General features: G+C 34.6%; 2 protein-coding genes across 6 annotated transcripts; both read left to right on the forward strand.

Annotated features, from left to right (window-relative positions):
• The first annotated feature begins 1,144 nt into the window (after positions 1–1,144).
• On the forward strand, positions 1,145–14,121 carry LOC102602198 (protein LAZ1). 2 transcript variants are annotated; one of them, XR_368120.2, is made up of 8 exons: positions 1,145–1,434; positions 1,523–1,579; positions 5,656–5,764; positions 8,149–8,333; positions 8,434–8,522; positions 8,903–9,164; positions 9,350–9,606; positions 13,360–13,710. XR_368120.2 is itself a non-coding variant. In XM_006357440.2 (8 exons), exons 1-8 carry the CDS (start codon positions 1,258–1,260, stop codon positions 13,699–13,701), a joined length of 1,473 nt encoding a protein of 490 aa, XP_006357502.1. In that variant the 5' UTR covers positions 1,146–1,257; the 3' UTR covers positions 13,702–14,121. The 2 variants fall into 2 exon arrangements, 1 of the variants encoding a protein (XP_006357502.1); XM_006357440.2 differs by having other exon boundaries at positions 1,146–1,434; positions 9,355–9,606; positions 13,360–14,121.
• Positions 14,122–14,979: 858 nt separating this feature from the next.
• Positions 14,980–21,942, forward strand: LOC102602871 (putative F-box protein At1g49610). 4 transcript variants are annotated; one of them, XM_006357443.2, is made up of 5 exons: positions 14,980–16,446; positions 19,826–20,078; positions 20,160–20,838; positions 21,143–21,325; positions 21,469–21,942. In XM_006357443.2, exons 2-5 carry the CDS (start codon positions 19,828–19,830, stop codon positions 21,754–21,756), a joined length of 1,401 nt encoding a protein of 466 aa, XP_006357505.1. In that variant the 5' UTR covers positions 14,980–16,446; positions 19,826–19,827; the 3' UTR covers positions 21,757–21,942. The 4 variants fall into 4 exon arrangements, with proteins under 4 accessions (XP_006357505.1, XP_006357506.1, XP_006357504.1 ...); XM_006357444.2 differs by having other exon boundaries at positions 20,196–20,838; XM_006357442.2 differs by having other exon boundaries at positions 14,980–15,543; positions 16,108–16,446; positions 19,826–20,838.
• The last annotated feature ends 1,022 nt before the right edge of the window (positions 21,943–22,964 follow it).

Consider the following 22,964-nt stretch of genomic DNA (forward strand, 5'->3'; position numbering starts at 1 on the left):
ATTAAGTGTGGGTGCCACTCATGACTCGATTTGGGTCGTGACACGAAATTATCAGCCTTAATGATACCAATACAGTATATGATATTGATTTAATATCAATTAAGCGAAAATTATCAGCCTTAATGCTGATTTTTTTTGAGAGAGAATGAGTATTTCTTAAATTACTTTGGATCCAGTACGAACGTGTAATTATTTTGAATTTTATGATCCATTTATGTAGTTTTTCCTTTAATTACTCATATATTGAGGATAATATTTTATCTTATAAAAATAGTTAAAACATAACATATTTCCTTTATCCGAAAGCATACTTTTTAATTAATTATATGTCAAGTATGTTGGGTTACATATCTGATATCACAAGACCAAGATTAGATTTGCTATCTATAATAGTATTCCTTGAATTATATTATGGTGATTTTCTTTTGCACACTCCTTAAAAATATTAATTGGAAAAGTTGTTTAAACCTATTTTATTTTTCATTGACATTTGAATAAGTAGTCATAATTAAACTAGCATTTAATCATACCTTTTCGATCAAAATTTTAAAATTATCTTCAAATTTCTGTTTGATCATAAATTTACATCTTAAAAATTTGTCTTCAAAATTTTCACGTTATAGAAATTGGTCTAGATTGACGACTTCTACTCACAACACTTGAGATTTATTTCAAGTAAAATGCATATCCAAAATAATTTCAAATCCCAAAGGTTACAACTTTACAAACTTAAATTCTATGTTTTCAAGTTCAAATCTATGACCCAACGGGAGTTAATGTTTATAAATTATAGAAATCAAGAATAATAATTACCGAGGATAAAAATAAGAAAAAATAACTAATTTTTATTTTAAACTTTTAATACGATAAATAATTTTAAATATTGTTTTTAAATATTACCTCAGATAATTTAAGACGGAAGAAGTATTACATTTGGATACTTCATATTTTTTTTTGGGGTCTTTATCATTTAATTAAAAATCTTCGAGGTCTCGGATATTCCCTTCTGTTCTTTGATGATGACAAATTGACAACAGAAGAAAATGAAAGGGACCAAAATCATAAATACAGAAAATTCGAAAAAAAAAACTCGAATTAGGAAAATCCAATAATTCAAAATTCAACTCTTTTAAACTTCAATTTTTTTTTGAATATTATTTTAATATATTTACAACAATTCAGCCGGAGAAAAAAATCATATGAGCTCCGATCATCGGGGAAAATCAAGGTTTCCGGCGAACCCCTAAATCGTAGCTGATGCAAGGGGTAATATCGTTATCATCGGAGCATTTGAATCGGGTCATTCATGACCTTTTCAGTAGTTACTCGCCTCCTGTATGGGCAACACTAATTGCTGGAGTATTCATTGTCATCTCTCTCACACTCTCTATGTACCTCCTCTTTGAACATCTCTCTTCTTACAAAAACCCTGAGGTTTGTGTTTTCTCAGTTGAAGAATTCTATGTATATAAATTGTTGATTTTTTTGTCATTTGGGGTTTTTTTTTATTTGTTTTTTGCAGGAACAAATGTTTTTGATTGGTGTGATTTTGATGGTGCCTTGTTATGCAGTTGAATCAGTAAGTTCGTTTGGAAAAGAAATTTATTTGTTTAATTGTAATGGTTTGTATCAATGTGGGAGTAGCATATAGGCTATATCTTTCTGCAAGGACAAGAAAAGTGTGTTTTTTGGGCATAATTTTGAGATGATCACTAATAAAAAGTGTAGGAGGGTTTTTTTATCCTTCCCTTTTGTGGTGAAGGTTCTGTGAGTTCTTCAGCTTCTCCACATTTTGATTTAACTAGTTTTGTAAAGCCCTTGGCGGGTAAGCATCTGAGAAATGGAGAACACATGGTAGGTTTTGATTGCTGATTGGGTAAAAAAGAAGGAACAAATGCTAAAAGGCTGGTCTGCTTTTGCTGGCTATTGAAGTGCAGAAATACAGTGACAAGCACATGTCTGGTCAGCACAGCACAAGTTGTGTTATCCCATGTTCCTTACTAGTGGGATGTACCTTTTATTATAGCTGCTCGGTGTAGTCTTTTTGTTGTTCATTGAAGGGAAGAAGGCTTCATCTTTCAATCTACTGGTTTTGTGGTGTTTTTGGTTAAGTTTTAACTTTGATTTATGTAGGATTTCTAAGCGTGTTTTTTCTTTTTATGTACATCCTATATGTTCTATTGTGCCCTTCTAGTTCTCTTTCACATTCAATAACACTTATATTTCTGAAGCTTAAAAGAGAAGGATATATATTCTTATGTTTTAACCCGTTCGAGTAAGCACATTAAAGCACCAAAACAGAAAAGAAAGTAAGGGAAAAGGAGGAACAACCTTACTTCTCAAGATTATTGTTTCCTAAATATCGGAAGAGTCAAGTTTACTAGGGATAGAGGAGAAAAGGAATACATATGGTGCAAAGATATCCATATTTATTGGTCATAAATAGAAGTCGATAAGCTATAGACTGCCAAGAACTTATAAGTTGATCTAAAACGAGTTGTCTGGAGAACTGCTCGAGTTTTAGCAAAAGCGGCTATGTGGGGTCATATTGATTGGTTGAAGGACCTAAAAGAGAATGTAGTTTGGGGTGGGGTGATAACTGTTTGTGCCAGATTCAAGAGATTAGTGCACCCTCAACATTGAAAACGTTCGTTTGGATAAACAAAAGAATATATTTGAGAATGCTAGTAGAAAGGAGAGAAGGACAACATTCTCGATTATATAAGTAGCTATGAGTTCTTTTACCTGTCCCTTTCATCTCTTTATACATAAGATAACAACATTCATTAGCAAAGATGTTTTGCTTTGGACTGTATTTGGTTAAATTGAATAAATGAGACATATATTTAATGTTAGAATGGGAATAAGATTTATATTAATGTAGTGTCTATAAATAGAGCTCACTGTAACAATGTGTGTATTCAAGATTTTTCTCTATTGTTTCTAACATGGAGCTTTCATGAGAAATCTGTGTGATAAAGAAGCCTATCACTGCACCTTCATTTCGGTGACTTTCAAATCTGACCTGCACCACCTCCACCCACGATAGTAGTTTATGAGAATTAACACCACAACAAGGTCCAAAAGGTACCTGTGACCAAACCCTAAAAAATCAGTGATGCACCATCATACACCTGCCAGAGTTCTAACATACAGGCGGTGCGTTTGTCACACATGCCGGCGTGTGAGCTTTTTTCAGCCATTGTTTTTTGAGATTTTTTCCCCCAGTCAGGTCATGCTGAAATTCCGACCTTACCTATATAATTTTTTATAGATTTCCGATCACTTCCATTTTTTCGGCAAGATCCAAACCTGTTTCATACCATAAGGTGATCGGTGCAATCGACACACTAGGCTATAGAGTATAGACACCATCAAGCCTAGTGTATTGATTGGGGCAATCACTTAATGGACCAACTAGTCTTCTCGAGCATGGTTTGAGATGTTCAGCACAATAATTCAGGAGTTTGGCATGACTCATAGGGAAGTTGATCACTTTGTGTTTTATCTTCATTCTGCTCCAAGTCTATGTATTTATTTGATGGTTTATGTTGATCATATCGTTATTATCGACAGTTTTATCAAAGGCGCAAAGCGCAAATAAAGTGTGGGCTTTAATAAAAAAAGGTGCAAAGGGAGAAAAAATACATATGTATATGTTTAGTCCAAGACTAATAACTATAAACAAGAATGACAAATATATGACCAAAGAAATTGAAAAAAAATATGATAAAGTGAAATATCAATCCAGTACAGTTTTAGTACTGACTTTTGAGGAATAGACAATGTTACCAATTTCAAATAGAAGAAGTGAAATATCAATTGTTTAGTGTCACTTCTTCATAAGAGGCTCATTGGCAAGGAAAAGTTTGTCTTAGTTACTTGATGATGACACTGAAGCGCACATAAAGCGAGGCGAAGCGCTCAACATGTTTTGAGCCTCGCTTCAAGGCTTAAGCGTGCTTTTGATAACACTGATTATCGGTAATGATCACGATAATATCACTAAATTAAAGCAACATCTCTTTCGACATTTTCAGACTAAAGACCTCGACAAACTAAAGTATCTTCTAGGTATTGAGATTGCTCAGTCCAAATTTGGTATTGTTATTTCATAATGCAAAAATGTCTTAGACATTCTTGAGGAGACATGAATGATGAGATGTAGACTCATTGATACTCTATGGATTTGAATGCTAAACTTCTACCGAGAGAAGGAGAGTCATTTAGTGATCCTAGAAGACATAGGCAGCTGGTTGATAAGTTGAATTATCTCATAGTAACTAGACCTACCATTTCTTTTCCTATGAGTTTTGTAAGTTAGTTAATGGATTCTCCCTATCAAAGTCATTGGATGTAGTTGTCCGCATTCTACGATATATAAAGTCAGCTTTAGGTAAAGGAATTCTCTTCGAGGATCAAGTCCATGACATGATCGTTGGATATACAAACACTGACTAGGCAGGATCACCTTTTGATAGACGTTTGACATCCGGATATTTTGTTTTAGTAGGAGGTAATTTGGTGTCCCGGAAGAGTAAGAAACAATGTGTGGGTTCTTGATCTAGTGCAAAAGCAAAATATCGAGCAATGTTTGTAGCAACTTGTGAGCTAGTTGCTTAGAGTACTAAAATTTGGTGGAATCAATCAGGAGGAGCTTGCATGCAATAACCAAGTGGCCATTCACATCGCATCAAATTCAGCATTTCGTGAGAGGACTTAGCACATTGAGATTGACTATCACTTTGTCAATGAAAAGATACTCTCGGAAGATATTGTCACAAAATTTGTGAAGCCAAGTGATCAACTTGTAGATATTTTTACGAAGTCCCTCACTAATCCTGGTATTAATTACATCTATAACATGCTCGGTATATATGACTTGTATGCACCGGCTTGAAGGGAAGTGTTAGAATAGGAATAAGAATAAGATTGTATATAGTATCTTACGTGGAAACAATTGTTATGCAGTTTCTATAAATAGGACTTATTGTAACAATATAGATACACTATTTAATACTCCCTTCGGTTCAATTTGTTTGATCTATTTTGACTTGGCACGAACTGTAAGAAAGTAAAGAAGACTTTTGAATCTTGTGGTTTTAAATTAAAGATATGTCAAATATACCAAAATATCCTTTAATCTTGTAGTTTGAAACATGTCGTGTGGAAAGTTGAAATTAGAAAGTTGCTAAAAAAAGGAACGAGTCATTCTTATTGAGACTAAAAAGGAAAGTAGGTCAAATAAATTGAAACAGAGGGAGTTAACATTTTTCTCCATTATTTCTCACATTTTTAGAGTCGAGAGTTTATCGGAACAACCTCTCTACCCTGCAAAAGGTAGGGGTAAGGTTTACGTACATCTTACCCTTCCACATGTGGGATTTCACTAGGTATTTTGTAGTTGTTGTTGTTCTATTTCTCATATTCACCATTGCATGCTTCTACAAATTCTATATGATATGAAATTGATACAAGATGTTTCTCTAAAAAAGTTAGGGTTCCGACATTGACAGAGTTAATGTTTAGTTGCCTAGAGGCATTTATTCTTATTGAAGATTAGCTCTAAGTATTTGGTCTATCTCAACTTGAAAGTTTATTCCCGTTCAAAAATATATTTTGTCAATTTTCTAATGCATCATTTCTTTCTCACAGTTTGTGTCATTGGTACATCCAGCAATTAGTGTTGACATTGGGATATTGCGAGATTGCTATGAATCCTTTGCTATGTACTGCTTTGGGAGGTATCTTATTGCTTGCTTAGGTATGGTTATGTTTCTTATCTTATACTTCATCTTGCAAATTTTAATTTAGGGGTCGTTCGGTTCATATACTAGTTATGTATTATAATGCATTTTTTTTAATGTTGTGAGTAATAATTTAGAAATTTTTAACTTGTGATAACAATCGATGGATTTGTGCACTCAAGGGTGTGACCTAGTGATCAATAAAGTGGGTTGAGAATCACGAGGTCTTAGGTTCAAATTCTAGCAGAGGCAAAAACTGGTACTTGTGTTGGTGGAAGGTAGTAAGTACTTCGTGGAATTAGTCAAGGTACCCACAAGATGGCGGGACACAACAGTTATAAGAGTAAAATAATAGAAGGATTTACTTGTAGAGAAAAGCAATATGTTTAATTGTCATCAAAAAGCAATATGTTTAATATTTATGCAATGATTATCCACTTTAAGGACATTTTTATCGTAGATACTCTTATTCACATATTACTGATAAGTGCTTTCTTGTTCCACATTTTTTCCCAAAATAATACAAAGACTGCCTTATACGTTACGTTGTAGCACACAAGGATCTGGTCCAGTGGTAAATGAAGTGGGTGAAAACCTTGGAGACCGCACTACATGATTTCTTCCCATCTGCCTAAACCTTGGTGGCCAGAGTAATTCAATACTTGTGCTCAATGGTGGATCTAGGATTTTAAAGTAATGAGTGCTCGTTAATATTTAGCGGATATAGGCATTCGACAAGAAAACATAGATATAAGTTAAAAGAACATCAAAATTTCAAAATTATTAAATTCTAAACCAATATGTAATTTGGAAAGTGTTATGGGTTTCAATGGTAAGATTTATGGTTGAATCCATTAAATTTAAATTTGGATCCGACTCCACTAATGCATAGTCACTACAACTACCTAGTGTATAACTATTTGAAACTGATCTTAAAATATGTAACAAGTAAACTCCAATAAATACTGTTCCCTTTTAAAAAGAGATCACTTTATTCACAATCATTCTCGATGTTCCAATTTGAAAATGATGTATAATATCATTATTGCTTACACCAATTTTTTTTTTAAACATATATATTGTATATTTTGATTTATAAACACAAATTAACAAAATAAAAATGGAAAAAAGGAAGTAAAAAGAAGAAAGCAAATAAAGGAAAGCAAGAAAAGAACTGTTAGAAGTGTGTATCGATCTTCCGCATTGTGAGACAACAAGGATTTGTCTCCCCGCCGTAGCAACCAATGCACCCAATGGCTCTTTTAGTTCCTGCGTGCTGGTTCTTTTTAATTTATCCAATTTAATCAATAGCTTATATAAATATATGAGTTCCGCGTCGGAAGTAATGGGTGCTCGAGCACTCATAAGGGTCTATGTGGGTCCGTCCCTTCCTATGCTGATTCTAGGTGGCATAGTTGAGATAGCGCAAGCTGACCTAGACACCCCCGTTATAAAAAAAGAAAGTTATGTGTGTATACATACTATACTGCCAACCAAACATTGCATTAATTATGTGGAGATCCTTTTTACTTATGCGGCCACAAAATATTGCATCAGTTATGTGGAGATTTATCTTTTCTTATGCAACCAACTAGAATGTATTCTCTCCATTCCAATTTGTGTGACATGCTTTGATTCAAGATGGAGTTTAAGAAAGAAATGAAGATTTTTGAAACTTGTGGTCTTAAACATGCCATAACATTTTTGTGGTTATAAGACTTTTGAAACTTGTGGTCTTAAACATATCACAACACTTGTGTGGTTATATCCTTATTACAAAGACATTTGTGTTGCGGTAGTGGTTCTCATTAAGGGTAAAATAAGAAGTTCAAAGTTAAATTGTTTCCAAACATAGAAATGTGTTACTTCTTTTTGGAACAGACAAGTCAGGAAATAATGTTACATGAAATGAAACATAGTATTGTGTATGCAGAGTTTTATGCAGGGATTATCTTTACTATAACAACAAACTTCTGCTTAATTCAGGACAGTAACTTATATGCTTTACTGCATATAGAAGGAAAATATGTGGTTTATTTGTTTTAGCAAGTTGAGGACTTTTGATTGTGTAAAGTGTTCTTCTGTTCTTCTTTGATAAGAGCTCTAAGAATCACTGGAGTCTAATTCCATCAATGAATCATTTTCTTTTTTTCTCTCTTACATAGTTGACTCTTTGATATAAAGGGTTGGCATGCCTTCTTGGCTGCCTGAACTTTCTTAGTAGTCCCGATCATGAAAAATGCCGATGGAAGATTGCCAAGACTAAAACCGTGTTGAAAGTTTTTATTTACAAGTCATGTACATGTTGGATTACTTGAAAAATGGTTTTTGATCATTACTTACAAAATTATTGCTTTTTACTTTTTGTTTTTTGTATTTTTTATTTTATTTTGTGACTTAGGTGGGGAGGAGAGGGCTATACTATTTATGGAGAGGGAAGGCCGTGCAGCTTCAAAGATGCCACTACTAGAGCATGACTCTGAGAAGGGAGTTGTCAAACATCTTTTTCCTATGAATTATTTTTTAAAGCCATGGAAACTTGGTCAGTGGGTCTACCAAGTTATCAAATTTGGAATTGTCCAATATGTGAGTATGCTATTTGACTTGGATCTTATATTCCTTTGGACATAAAAGCTGAGCTCATCTTTTTCCTTGTGATTAACATGATGCAAAATATTCTTTGTAGATGATCATAAAAGCATTTACTGCTATTTTAGCAGTGATTCTTGAAGCTTTTGGTGTCTATTGTGAAGGAGACTTTAAGTTGAATTGTGGGTAAGAAAGACCTCTTAGTATTCTTGTACAGAAAATTTAGCACTCCCTTTGTGCTACAATCATTGCCTTTTCAGGGGAAGAAAAATAAAATAAAGAAGAAAGACCTCTTATTATTTTATGGATAGTGACTGCACATGCCTCAAAAGTTGCAAGTTTATCTATTTACAGCTCTCTCCTTTGTATATCATATCTCTAAAGTAGGAAAATATCTTCCTTTATTAGCATGAAATTTCATGGAATAAAAATTTCAGAGCATTCATATGGCAGATACTCCTACAAACTATAGTAATCTGGTAGAACGGTCAGTACTGTGCTTGGCTTACTGGGCTGATCCATTTGTTATTAATATTATCTCTTGCTTTAATTCTGCTTTTTTGTAGGTATCCCTATGTAGCTGTGGTTTTAAATTTCAGTCAATCATGGGCACTGTATTGCTTAGTACAATTTTATGCCATTACAAAGGATGAATTATCTCACATCAAGCCGCTGTACAAGTTTTTAACGTTCAAGTCAATTGTATTCTTAACTTGGTGGCAAGGTGTGGCCATAGCTCTACTCTCTACCCTCGGTTTGTTTCGAAGTCCAATAGCTGGAGCTTTGCAATTTGAATCCAGCATCCAAGATTTCATCATATGCATCGAGGTAATTGTTCTGGAATTGGGCATGCATTAATTACTTGTACTGTATTCTTACAAGAATATTTGCTTTATGATTTCTAAAATTCTATTCGGGTGCAGTGTTATGATTTTTAAGTTTTTATCAGTTGTCCAAGGATGTTTGATATTTTTTCAACAATTTGACTTTCACAGCTCTGTTTATTTATCCAGTACAGATGGGTGTTGCTTCTGTAGTTCATCTTTATGTCTTCCCAGCAAAGCCATACGAGCTGATGGGAGAGCGCTATACTGGGGCTGTTGCTGTTCTAGGGGATTATGTGTCTGCAGACTTGCCAGTAGACCCCGAGGAAGTTAGAGACAGTGAGCGTCCGACCAAATTACGTCTTCCTCAACCTGACGTTGATACTAAAGGTGGAATGACAATTAGAGAAAGTGTTAAGGACGTCTTTATCGGAGGTCGAGAATATGTAAGTCTCTTTCTCTTTGCTAAAAGGTTTGAGCATATATTGTGCATCTCCATACAGCTGTATCAAAACCTCACAACTTTGTTTTACAAAGTTGAGACAACTGAAGTCTCATCCGGATGCTTATACTCCTAGTGTCATGAGAGAGAGTTAACAATAAAAGAGATGACGAATAAATAGTTGGGGAGTGAAATAGTTTTTCTGGGGAGAACATTCCAAGGAATTTATCCTATTGTGTTTTCTGCACCTTCTCTTTTCTGTTCTTTAATACCAGGTAATATACCGCGATATTGGTTAATCAACTGATGTCGTTCTTGCTATTACCCAGAAATATATTGAAAGTAAAGAATTTGTTTGCCATTTTCAGAATAGCTCCTTAACTTTCTAAGATATCCAAAATCAAGTTCCTGCTTTGATTAATGACAAGTGCAGGAGCAGGGCCCTAATGATCGTACCTGTGATTGAACTCTTAAGTTCCTATTTATTTTCAGTATTCATGAACTCTGTCATGCACAGCGGTCAAAGATAGGAATATCTGATCCAAAATAAGAAAATGGGACAAGGGGTGAATAAAAGGGACATTGAACCTACAGTGTTGTGTTCAGCTCCAACTATGTGAATTAGTATCTCTTGCCAATGCTAAGTTTTTTGAATTGATCTGGATTCTGGTTAATTTTGCGGTGGTATTGGACAACTGAAATGTGGGGAGACTGTTGATTTTCCTAGTTTATCCGACAGTTTCCCCACTTCCATCATTTGTTCTTGGTATGAGATTGGAAGATGTGTTTTGCTTAGTGGTCTGAGTTATCTTGTTATGCTTTTCCTTGGCTTGTGCGAGAAGTTGCAGGATCTATGCTTGACACAATGATAGACTGATAAAAAGGATACCCGGTCTCAAGGATGTCCCAATGGACCATATCTTGTCTCACAGTCACCATGGTTGGCCAATTTTAGGTTTATTTTTCTACCTTAAGTGAAAACAGAATCCTATGTGGTTTGCGAGCTATTGCATAGGAGCGGGGGTAGCGGCTGCGGGTTTTCCTTGTCACAAAAAAAAGAAAAGAATTCTCGATAGTGATTATTTGTTTTTTCCAGTGCATCTGAAAATGACCCAATTACTGTGATGTCTAAAGTGATTGCTATTACTTTCTCCTTAAGTAACTAGCTCACTGACTAGCTTTGTTGGTGATGTTGACAACCTGTTAGTTTAATTTATGAAGCTAAGAATAGTCTTGGAGCACTCTTAGATAGAAGCGTGTGAACTATATTAATAGTAATAATCATTTTTGGCTGTTCCAATTTATTTGCCTATTTAAGAATCTTTAATCATCAATTTTCACTAAAAAGAGAAAGAAGGAATCTTTAAGTTATCAATTAGCCAAATGGAATAGGAGCAAAGATCTATTAGTGGAACAAAGCTCTAAGAAAAAATAGGATGATTTTTGGCATAGGCACTAGAAAATCGGACACTTGAATTCAGATGAACTGGAGTGCCACAAGGGTCTTCAAGGTTGGATCTTTGATATTCCTCTAAATTGAACTCCTTGAAGTAAAGGGAAATATATATAATTAAGCACGAGGAAAGCTTGTGAAAGGTATTAGTTGATGGCAATATTCATTAAACTTTTCCTCCATACCTATGGGTAGGCATAGTTTGGGTAACAGCGAAATCCTTTTTTTTTGGTTCGGTATTCTGGATTTTGATGCAGTGTTATGATTTAATTTTGGGAAATTTACAGCCAAATACCATTCAACCATCTAGTTTACAATTATATACCTAGTTTATAGGTAGTGTATACTTTATACTAGATATATATATGTTGTACATATACAATACATACCTATATACAGCATATACAGCCAAAGCGTACATGTAGTGTATATGTTGGCCATGTTGGTAAACTAGTTGGCGGAAAAAAATTAACGCCAAATACCATTCGACCATCTAGTATACAAAATATATACAGAGTGTATAGGTAGTGTATACTTTATACCAAATATACATATAATATATGTCTATACACAACATGTACAACCAAATTGTATACTTCGGTCATGTTGGTAAACTAGTTGTCCTAAGGTTACATTTACGCATGTTAAATTTAACCTTCCTTTTGGAATTTTTGGAAAACTTGATGCTGTAACTGTGGAGATTTTCTGGTTTAGAACTTGTTTACTTGCAGTACTTCTTGGTACTGTCCATTAGTAAAACTATCTTACCTTATCCCCACAAAAAGAAGGAATAGTGTTTAAGCTTCCAGTTTAACTTTGATAACAAAAAGGAAATTTATCATTCTTCTCTACTCACTTCTATTACCGCTTATTGCTCTTTGCTCAAAACACTATAGCTGAAGCTGGGCAGCGACTGAAGTAGAGATGAATTATTAAGGCAATTCGACGTGAATACTTTATTTAGAGGTGTTCCTTATTTGTAAGAAGAAGAAGCAAACTTATAGGCTCAAACCGAAATCGTACTAACCAAACCAATTAATCTGAAATCAAACTCTAAAGAACCGAACCAAATCAAGCTTATTTGGTTTGTAATTTTTAAATCCGAAAAGCAAAAATTCATATGGATGTTTTCATAATTCAAACTGCATTGCCGGGCACCTACCCCTATCCATACTTGTTTACCTTGGTCGTGGATGGGGTAGTCAATAGTATAGTTGATGAGGTTCCATGGTGCAATCTATTTAAAAATCATAGTGTTAATTGTTGAAACTCGTGAAAAGGTAGGCTAGAAGTTGGAATAATGGAGCAGAATTATAGGAACTAGATGGTAATGTGTTTTAGGAGTAGTAGAAGTAAGAAAAAATATATGCATTATAGATTTAGTCCCTTAAAAAGAATGAAGAAGTGAGATTAGACGAGATTATGACACCTAATGTAGCCAATTCAAATATTTAAGCTTAGTCTTTCAAAGAGAATTGTTAGATGACAATGTAATACGTAGGATGATTGAAATGGAGGAGTGCTACAGGAACATTACGCAATAAGAAGATGCATAATTAAGTGAAATGCAGGTTATATAAAACAATTGTGAGACTAATAAAGCTGTATGACAGGGAATGTACTTAGGTCTTGAAAGGCCATATCGTAAGATGGATATTATAAATATATAAGCATTTTTATTACCTGATAAAAATATTACAAAATTTAAGATAGATGTGCGGTCATAAGGATTTGGTGAAATTAAAACTGATCATATCTAACAGAGGATTCAAGCAGCACAGATAGAGGATAGGATGACAGGTCAACCTGAGCCGGTTTTGACACCATGTACTATGCAAACCTCCAAATGTAGTGGTTCATAGGTGCTTTAGAGGAAGATAGTAAAGAGGGTAAGATATCGATCTAAAATTATATTGGACAGTAGTAGTTTCAAAAGACATACAATCTCATGGAATAAAAAAATAAAGGTTCGATGTTTGTCAAGAGTACTTTATGTTGGCTCTAGACTTGTATATCAGTGTGTTGAGATGTGTGAGATCCATATATCCTCTATTTTTGGATATCTTAGATTTTGCGTTAAATAATAAAGTATCTACTGTTGGAAGGAAATAGGCTTTGATTAGAGTGGAATGGATAGAAAGGACCCTATAGACAAACTTTAACTAATATAGTTGACTGCTGTATATGGTGTTGATTACCTACTATCTTGGGAAAACTAAAACATGTATCTGCAACAATTGACACTTTTATTTATTCCTTTTCCCTGTTATCGTTGATCCGTTTGTTAACAAATACTTTCTACAGATAGTGAATGATTTGAAATTCACGGTAACCCAAGCAGTGGAGCCTGTAGAAAAAGGAATTAAAAAATTGCATAAGATCTCTCAGAACATAAAGAAGCATGAGAAAGAGAAGCGAACAAAGGATGACAGTTGCATTGCAACATCATCTCCAGCACGGAGGGTCATACGTGGGATAGATGATCCGCTTTTACATGGAAGCATTAGTGACAGTGGAGCTTCAAGGAAAAAGAAGCATCGTCGGAAATCTGGATATACCAGTGCAGAAAGTGGTGGAGAAAGTAGCAGTGATCAGAGCTATGGTGGTATCCAAGTTCGTGGCCGTAGATGGCTTACTAAGGATTAGTCAGGAAAGAGAAGGGCAGAAAGTAATTGCTTTGAGTACCTTTTATACAGTATGCACACCTCTGCCTGAAAATCTGGAGTTGTTTAAACTCTCTACAACATCATTCTTCTGCTCCAAGGAAGTTGAAGTATTTGCGTCAGCTAAGTCCATCTGGGGCATATTTCTCTCTGCAGAGTTCAAAGTGCTACATTATGAAAGAACTTACATATTCATTCTCTCTTGTCATTGTTGTTGCAACTTGCACATAATGGTCTTCAATGGTGTATAGATAGATGTATACTCATCGGTATTGTATCAGGATCAGTCTGCTTCATATAGAAGGTTTTGCATTCAGATTTTGAATCTTAGGAAGAAGTATGTCCCTCCTTGCTGAAATTAACTCGATGGCAGTTATTTATCTCATCAAATGGTGTTTTCTCCTGTGCTTTTTTTTTGGTTAACAGTGACACATCTAGTGATATAACCACCTTTTATGAAGGGGCACTATAGACATCTAGACCTCTTCGTTTAATTGTATACGTCAAGTTTGCTTTAATGCGTTCCTGCACCACAATTCATGTTGTAGAAAAAAAAAGGTCACTTATTAAGAAGTAAAATATTTCTCTCCTTCAAGATGTTTTAGATAGAAAGTAATAATAAAAGATAGAAAATATTTTTAATTTATAGAATTCGATTTTCCTTATAAATTATAGAGTGACCAATGTGTTTAACCCAGCTGTAAAATCCCTCTTAGTTTGTATAGTTATGTAATTTTATTTTTTTGGAAAAAAGGTCAAAATGTTCTCTAATTATATGTTTAGTTTACTTATGTTCTTTGTTTAAGATCGCTATTGAATTTTATTTATTTTTTATTGAAAATTCACATGACATTTTATTACTGGTCCAATTTTAAACTATAACCTCAATTAAATAAATTTACTCACCCGATTTTTTGACTTACCAACCCAAGCTATTATCAATTTTTTATTTAAAAAAAATTATATTCTTCAAATTTATTTTCATGAAATAAATTGACCTCCATAAAATTATCTTTTTAATTAATTTTAGCATAATTGACCTCGTAGATTGATTTTTAGCACCAAAATTCGAGAAAGTACAAATAGACTTACATCAGACAATCTTTTTATAAAATAATCGTGAAATACCGACGATTGTAATTTTCTTTTTAATAATTTAATTTACTGATCAAATTAAAATTGGGTGAATTTTAAGTAAATTATTTTTTAAAATTCAAATGTTTGCCTCAGTCAAATGGTAAAGCTACTTCATGAAGCATATCTGAAATTAGCGGAATGCATGAGACAGAGGGGGAAATGAAGATCAAATCACAACGGATACCGAAGAAAAGGGAGTTTCAAGTATCTAGGGTTTATAATCCAATAAAAAAGGGGAGATTGGCGATGATGTTGCTCATAGTGTTAGAGTGGGGTGGGTGGAATGGAGGCCCGTCTAGAGTACTGTGTGATAAAAATGTGTCACAAGTTAAGTTCTATAGAGTGGTGGTGGTTACTGGTTAGACCTATGTAGTTGTATGAGGTAGAGTGAAGGCTCATCAAGAACGCACATGTTCAGAAAATGAAGGTAGGGAAGATGAGGATACTCAAATGGATGTGCACTAGGAAAGACAGGAAAAGGAATGAAGTTATATAGGACAAGATGGGAGTGACTCTATATTGGATAAAATGAGGGAAGCGAGATTGAGGTGGTTTGGACATGTGAAGAGGAGGTGCGTGAGGCACTAAGGAGGCGAAAACGTTTGGCTATAGCCCAGAGAAGAACCGGGAAGATGTGATTAGACAAGACATGACACATCGTACAGATGACATGATGCTAGATTGAAAGGTATGGAGGTCGAGGATTAGAGTAGAAGGGTAGTAGGTAGACGAGTGTTGTAGTACTTTTACATGGGAGAGGCAGGGAGCTAGTCTCCTCTTCTCCTTTGTTAGCAGTTTTACCAAGTATTCACATAGTATCTTATCCTTCCATTTTAGTACTATTTCTTACCTAATTTTCTTTGTTTATCTTGCTATTTTGCTGTCATTATTTTTCTTTGAGCTGTACTTTAATTACACTTCTTTTTGAGCTTTTATTGGAAACAACCTCTCTAGCCATCAAAGGTAGTAAGGTGTGGGTAAATTTCACCCTTCCCAGACCCCACTTGCGGGATTACACTGGATATGCTGTTGTTGTTGTTTGAGGTGAAGAATGTTGACTCTCTCTAAAATGTGTACTTGCAAGCAAGAGAGCTACTTATTTTAGTAAAAGTCTATTTCAGTATGCTATATGCTTATAGTTTAAGTTTTACAATTAACAAAATTACTGTAGCTCTGGTAGATTCTTGGTGTGTTGTTGTTTGATTGAATTGAACCATATTGTCTTCTTTTCTAAGAAAAACATATATGATAGGGAGTGGGGTTAGGAAGTACATTGCAATTTGCATGGGGAGTAAAAGACTGGACCCTTTTTTCCTGTTGTAAAAGACTGGATTTCGATCTATTGGGGTGCTGGATCAAACATCACAGTTATCAATAAATAAAAGTTTGGCGTCAGTGTACCTCATTTTCATAGCCTGTTCACATTTCTTTATGATGGAACTAGAATGTTTGTTCCACTTTAAGGCGAAAATGTAGTCAATTATGGACAAAGGAGTCTTCTTAGATGCTTGTAACTACCGGGATCAAGGTCAAGCCAGAGGCACTCATATGAATTCAGATAAATGAACAATGTGGTTTCTGAATAGTTGAGGTAAATACCTTGAATTCCCTTTTCATTTAAATACACATTTCTCAATTTGATTTTTGTTTTCGTTGGTTGCTCTATATGGTAGGATCAAGGTCATGCCGAGAGTTTAGTCATTTAATATGAGTAGTTTTAGGTTTCTTGTTATGCTTATGTTGTATTATTGGCTTGCAATGGTTGCTGCTATTTTAGGATTGAGTATATAAACCCTTGTGATATAATGTTTAAGACATATTTTTTGGCTTATTTATTACGAGCGAGAGTTGGTTGTTACCGATGATCGAGTGTAATTTACTGACAGCAAAGCACACAATGGAGTAAACCTAGAGGCAAGATATTTTTGCTGAAAAAAGCCTTTTATTCTCTATAAAAGCTTCGTACAGCTCTATAACTTTAAGAAGCAAAATTCATAATGCTTCTGTGCTGAATAGGCAAATCTGTAACTTGTGCTAAAAGAGGGCTTGATTTCCGATCTTAGACTAGAAAATCGATCCCAAAGAAGGTATACAAGCAATGTTGTTATTCATTCTCTTTCATTTTATATAGTTAAAAGCTTCGTATGACTCTGTAACTTTAAGAAGCAAAATTCATACTGTTTCTATGCTGAATAGGTAAATCTGTAACTTGTGCTAACAGAGGGCTTGTCTTAGACTAGAAAATCGATTCCGAAGAAGGTATACAAAAAATGTTATGCTATTCATTCTCTTTCATTTTAGATAGTCAAAAGCTTCGTATGACTCTGTAACTTTAAGAAGCAAAATTTGTATTGTTTCTGTGCTGAATAGGCAAATCTGTAACTTGTGCTAAAAGAGGGCTTGATTTCCGATCTTAGACTAGAAAACCGATCCTGAAGTACTTAGGTTTGGAAAATCTAGGGTTTTGCTTTGTGTTTCAAATGTTGAAACTGGAAATGAGAATCTTTCTTTGATTCAACTTGTATTGGATCTTTCTTTTGCCAATGTATCTATTTTTTTATTTTTTTTTGCCAATGTATCTTGTGATCCTTTCTTTCAGGGTATAAAATACCCAAATATTCTGGTTTTAGATACTTAAATTCTACTTGCTCCCTCTGTCGGTTAAATTTTGGTTTGGATCTACTGTAAGCTCAATGCTATATATGAGATTTTGGTTTGTACTTGTATACTATTTTGAATGTTGGATCTTTCTAGGCATAACTTATCAGTATGTCTAAATCTGAGCAAGTAGCGAAGAAAACTGTTCAGAAATTGGTATACATTTCATGCACTTATTGCATTTGTGTGCAGGTTAACTCTTGTTAGGGGCCATCCAGAATAAAAAATCTGGATTTCTACGTTGTTTACATATTTTTGGATACCAAAATGAAAATGTAGTTATGCAACTTTATAGTGTGAGCTACACTACATTGCTACTTAATGGTCCATGAGTTCTATTGATATTTTTTAGGTTTAGATACTAGAGACATGTTAAGGTTTTCAAGAGGAAGAGTTGCTTGTCAAGCTGGTCTATATATGTATAATAATAATAAATTTCTTTCTATTTTATTTTATTATATAGGAGGAAGGGTATGTTGTTGTTGTATATAAGAAAAATGGAAATATTTCCTTTCTTTTCACCGACTCCTTTGTCAATACTACTAATGACCTGTATGTTTGCCTACTTTACTTATTAAAGATAATGAGGATGGGTTGATCAAAGAAAAAGAGAAGGCCCTACTTAGTTTCACAAACCTTTGTCATTGTTTGGTTTAAGATTTGTTTGTTTGTCTTTTAGGTAAATGTCTTGGATGTGGTGCAGATACATTTGTTTTTCCATTGAAACTTTTTTAAGCGGCATCCTTCTGTTGGCTTAAATATTATTATTAGGATTATTTATATATATAGCGTATTTTTCACTTTTATTTATTAATTATGATGATGATATGATAAGAGCTTAGATAGAGAAATGAGGATTTGTATAGCTTTAAGTATTTTAGGTCTATAATCTAAGGAAATGGGGGTCGACGAGGATGTCACATGTCATATTAGAATGTGGGTGGATGAAATTGAGGCTCGTATCTGGTGTCTTATGTGATAAGGGACCCGAGACTTTAAGTAAGTTTGATAGAGTGGTGGTTAGACCAACTATGTTGTATAGGGTTGAGTGTTCGCCAATATATCTCAAAGTTCAAAAGATGAACTAGCAGAAATGAGGATGCTTAGATGGATCTATAGCCATACTAGTGGAGATAAGATCGAGAATAAAGGTATACAACGCAAGGTGGGGGTGACATCCTTGGCGGACAAGATGTGTGAAGCTAGACTGAGATGACTGAGGTATGTGAAAAGGAGGAGCACCGATACCCCAATGAGGAGATGCTAGAGGTTGGCAATGATAGGTCTAAGGGGAGGTAGAGGTAGATGGAGGAAGAATTGAGGAGAAGTGATTAGGCAAGACATGCCACATCTTCAACTCACCGAGGACATGACCCTAATAGGAGAGTATGGAGGTTGAGGATTAATGTAACAATTAGTAGGTAGTTGAGTGGCTTCTCTCTTCCTAGTGGTAGAGCAAGGTTCTAGGCTGGAGCACCTATCCACTTACAAATATCATTATTATGCTAACATTATCTTTTTCTTTATTTCTATTACTATTGTTGTCACTTTTGCTTTAACTATCTTTTATTTTGTTCAAACCTCTTGTGGAGAATGAATTCTCTTGAGTCAAGGATCTATAGGAAACAAGCTCTCTATCCCACAAAGGTAGGGGTAAGGTCTACATACACCCTACCCTCCCAAACCTACTTGTGGGATTGGGTGTGTTCTTGTTGTTGTAGGATTTATATAGCTGACCTCAACTTGTTTGGGATTGAGGTGTAGTTGTTGTATCCTTTTGACGGTTTGTGTAAGAGATAGTTGAATTTACACTTGTTTGTTATATCAGTGGGAACTCTTAGAAAATTACTAAATTTAAGATTACATTTTATTGTCTTAGAAAATTTTCAGTTCAAACTTTATAACTAATTACTTCAAAAAATCTCCCAATATGTTTGATCTCATGTTTTATCATCATGAACTACAACAACAACAACATACCCAGTGAAGTCCCACTAGGTGGGGTCTGGGGAGGGTAGAGTGTACACAAACCTTATCATCGTGAACAGTTATCTCTAATGGAAGTTTGATATGCTGAGATTGATGCACTCTAGGATTTCCTAAATGGCTAAATCTGATTAACTTGAGGGATGAAAGGTCTTGTTCCCTTCCTCTTGGTTTGTAGGAATAACGTATGCCAGTCCCTCTCTATAGATTAATCCTCAATCTGGAAAAACCTGTTCTTTCCAAATATCCCAATTTAAGGCTAAAGATTTTCTTCAGCTCAAAGTTTTCAATTTCTCGCACCTAAAATGTGTTATAATGTTTTACAGAAATGAATATGTATGCAAAACAAAGAAGTTGTGTTTTGAATGAAGACCGCTTGAGCGGACTACCAGATGACATCCTCATCCATATTCTCTCCTTATTGCCATTAAAGGATGCTGTCAAAGGAATCTGTAACGCAAGTAGAAGATTTCATAAGCTCTGGCCATTCATCCACACACTCAATTTTGATCAATACATGTTTCCAGAACATGACTGTGACTATTATTTGGAAGCTGGTCGTCCTGACTACGACGAAAGGTTTGTGCACTCCGTTCGTCACGTGCTTCTTCGTAGTAAAAGTCCAACTATTCATAAGTTCTGCCTTAAGTTTCATTTTAGATTGTCTTATTCATTTTGGCAAAGAACATCCAACAGCACAGGCATATGGCAGTACTATGATTTCCTGAGGAGTGAGAAAAGGATGGCTAATGAAATTGGTACCTGGATCCAGTTCGCATTAAATAAGAATTTGGAGGTCCTTGACTTGTCTTTCTCTGAGCATGGTACAGTTGGGCCACAGGCTCTTTATGATCTGCCTAATTGTGTTCTAAGCAGTCCTCATTTGGTTGAACTCTGGTTGACACACTGTACGATAAATGCAAAAAAGAAAAGTAAGCTGAAGTCTCTAAAAACATTATATCTTAATAATGTTGTGCTAATGGATCAATCGATGGATTATATTCTATCTGGTTGCCCGATGCTTGAGGAATTGACATTGCAGCTTTGCTATGGCCATATAAGAGTGGTTCTACTCAATTCAAATTTAAAGACATTGAAGCTTGACATTGGATGGTTTCGACAAAGGATACATGTCTCCTGTCCAACTCTCCTATCATTAGATATGTCTGGAGCTGTGGAGGTGCTGGATATTGCAAATGTAGCATCTATTGCTGAAGTGTCTGTCAATCGCAATCTGATATTTGATTTCGATGTGTACAAGGATTACCAAGGGATCAAAACATTCCTCCAAACATTTACCGGGGCCAAAACTCTCAATCTATGTTCCTGGTTTGCTCTGGTACGCACTTTTTCTCTTTCTTCGCAACTTCTCCAGGTATAGTTATGATTTCTTACTTTAACCTCCAGGGTGATATACTAACTATAAACTGGATTAGAGGGGCTATGGCGTTGGGTTTTGTCTTTAACGTCTCAGGCTCAGGCATCTGTCAATATTCGTGTACATTGTGCAATCTGCTTTTAAAGGCTTTTGTTACTTACCGTGTGGTAGTCAGCACAAGTCTTACATTGTTCATTAAGCTCAATTCAAAAATCTCTATTTGTTTAGTTTCTTTGACTTTTATGTTTAATTTTTGTCTGCCTAGGTATTTTCTGCGTGGCAGTTGAAAAATCTACCATCTCCAACCTTCAGCTGCAAATCCCTTCATCTTCAATTAGATTTTATGATATGGAATCTACCAGGAATACTGAACTTGCTGAAGCACTGTCCTTGCTTGGAGAATCTTATCATCAAAATTACTTCTTCTTACAATGAATTTACATCCCAAGTATGACAAAATTTAATTGTTTTATTGCTCTTGTTATTAACTGTGTTCTTGCAATGTTTGTTTGGACAGTACACTATTCAGTGTCTGTTATACTTGGGTTGGTACAACTCTTTATGGGAGATTTGCTCTTGTGCTTATTTCAGAAACAACTATCGTGGTATCACCTATATAAGTTTGACGCGGATGAATACTGGAACATGGTAGATGCTCCTGTCCAGTGCATGATTCATCACCTCAAGACGGTGGAGGTAGCTGGTCTCATAAAGAAGAAATTTGTGATTCAGTTTTTGGAATATTTGCTCAGGCATTCCATGGTGTTAAAGAAAATGAAGATATTTGCAAAGAAAAAAACCTCTAAAATTTGTGAATATGAAGAGAGGCTATTGAATGCACCAAAAGCCTCTGCCTCTGCTGCAGTGCTCTTCTACTGAGGTGAACCCTTAGTAGATACTTTTAGTTCGAACAGTTTGTTTCTGGGAACTCTTTTGCAATAAACAGTTAGCTGCTATTGGTCTGTGCACAATGAATTGTCCTGTGGACACAGTTTCCTCCATTTTCTGTAATAACTGTTGAAGTGCTATCTTGTTGGATGTTATAAAGTTTTTTTTTTCTTTTTATGTGTGAAATTGCATTTACATGAGAGCCTAGAAGAGGAGAAAGGCAGATTGATGGGCCTTCTATTAGTTGTTCTGCTTTCTACTCCTTAAAACATCATGCAAGATTGTCCTCAGGACTATTTTTTAGCTGTTAGGCTTTTCATAAGGTTTTACTATCATTGGTACTTTTGAGTACTAGCAGAAATTTTTCACAAGTTGAAAGAGGTCTCGGTTTCGAGTCCCCTAGATATGGAGTCGCCTTTGTTAGAGAGCGCTTTACACCCAATATGGGATTTTTCTGTGCAAATCCAAATTAAGTCGGGCTTCAATATGGGTCTGGATGGGAAATCCAAAAAAAATAAAAATCCTCCTAGTGAGTCAGTTGTATACTTGTGTAATTTTGTTAAATGAAGAGGATCTACAATGTCTATGAATTCTCGCAAAAGGTGTATTATATTCTTTGTCCGTCTATTTTACTAAGAATATTCCTCTAATTATATTTTTGGCTCACTTATGACAAACATCAACATCGAACTTGAAAAGAGCTTATTTAGAATTCACGTAATATTTTTTTTACCGATTCAATTTGAAACTATAACCCCAATAAGTTTACTAACCTGTTTTTTTAACTTACCCACACAAGCTCTTACTAGGTTTTTCAATACTTATTCTCTTCAAATTTATATTTTGTGAAAAAAAATTGACCTCCAAAGATATCAAAAAAATATAAATCGACCTCCAAAAGTATATAAAAAAAAAGAATTACAAAATATCGACCTTCCATGGTAATTTTTTTATATAATTTAATTTATCAAATTATAATCAATAATAAATGTCACATAAATTTTAAATAAACTTTCTTAAAAATTTAGTGTTAATGGACAATGGTTAATCTTTTAAGGACATTAGTGTAATATTTAACACTACATTTACCCTATGAGTATATTTTTGGCTATACAGAATAGCTGTATAAACCTAATGTGATAGTTTTCGAATTCCGAAATAGTCTATTTTTAATTCTATTTTTTTTATATATATATATT

Source organism: Solanum tuberosum, unplaced genomic scaffold (genome assembly GCF_000226075.1).
Source record: "Solanum tuberosum cultivar DM 1-3 516 R44 unplaced genomic scaffold, SolTub_3.0 scf00233, whole genome shotgun sequence".
Taxonomy (NCBI): Eukaryota; Viridiplantae; Streptophyta; class Magnoliopsida; order Solanales; family Solanaceae; genus Solanum; species Solanum tuberosum.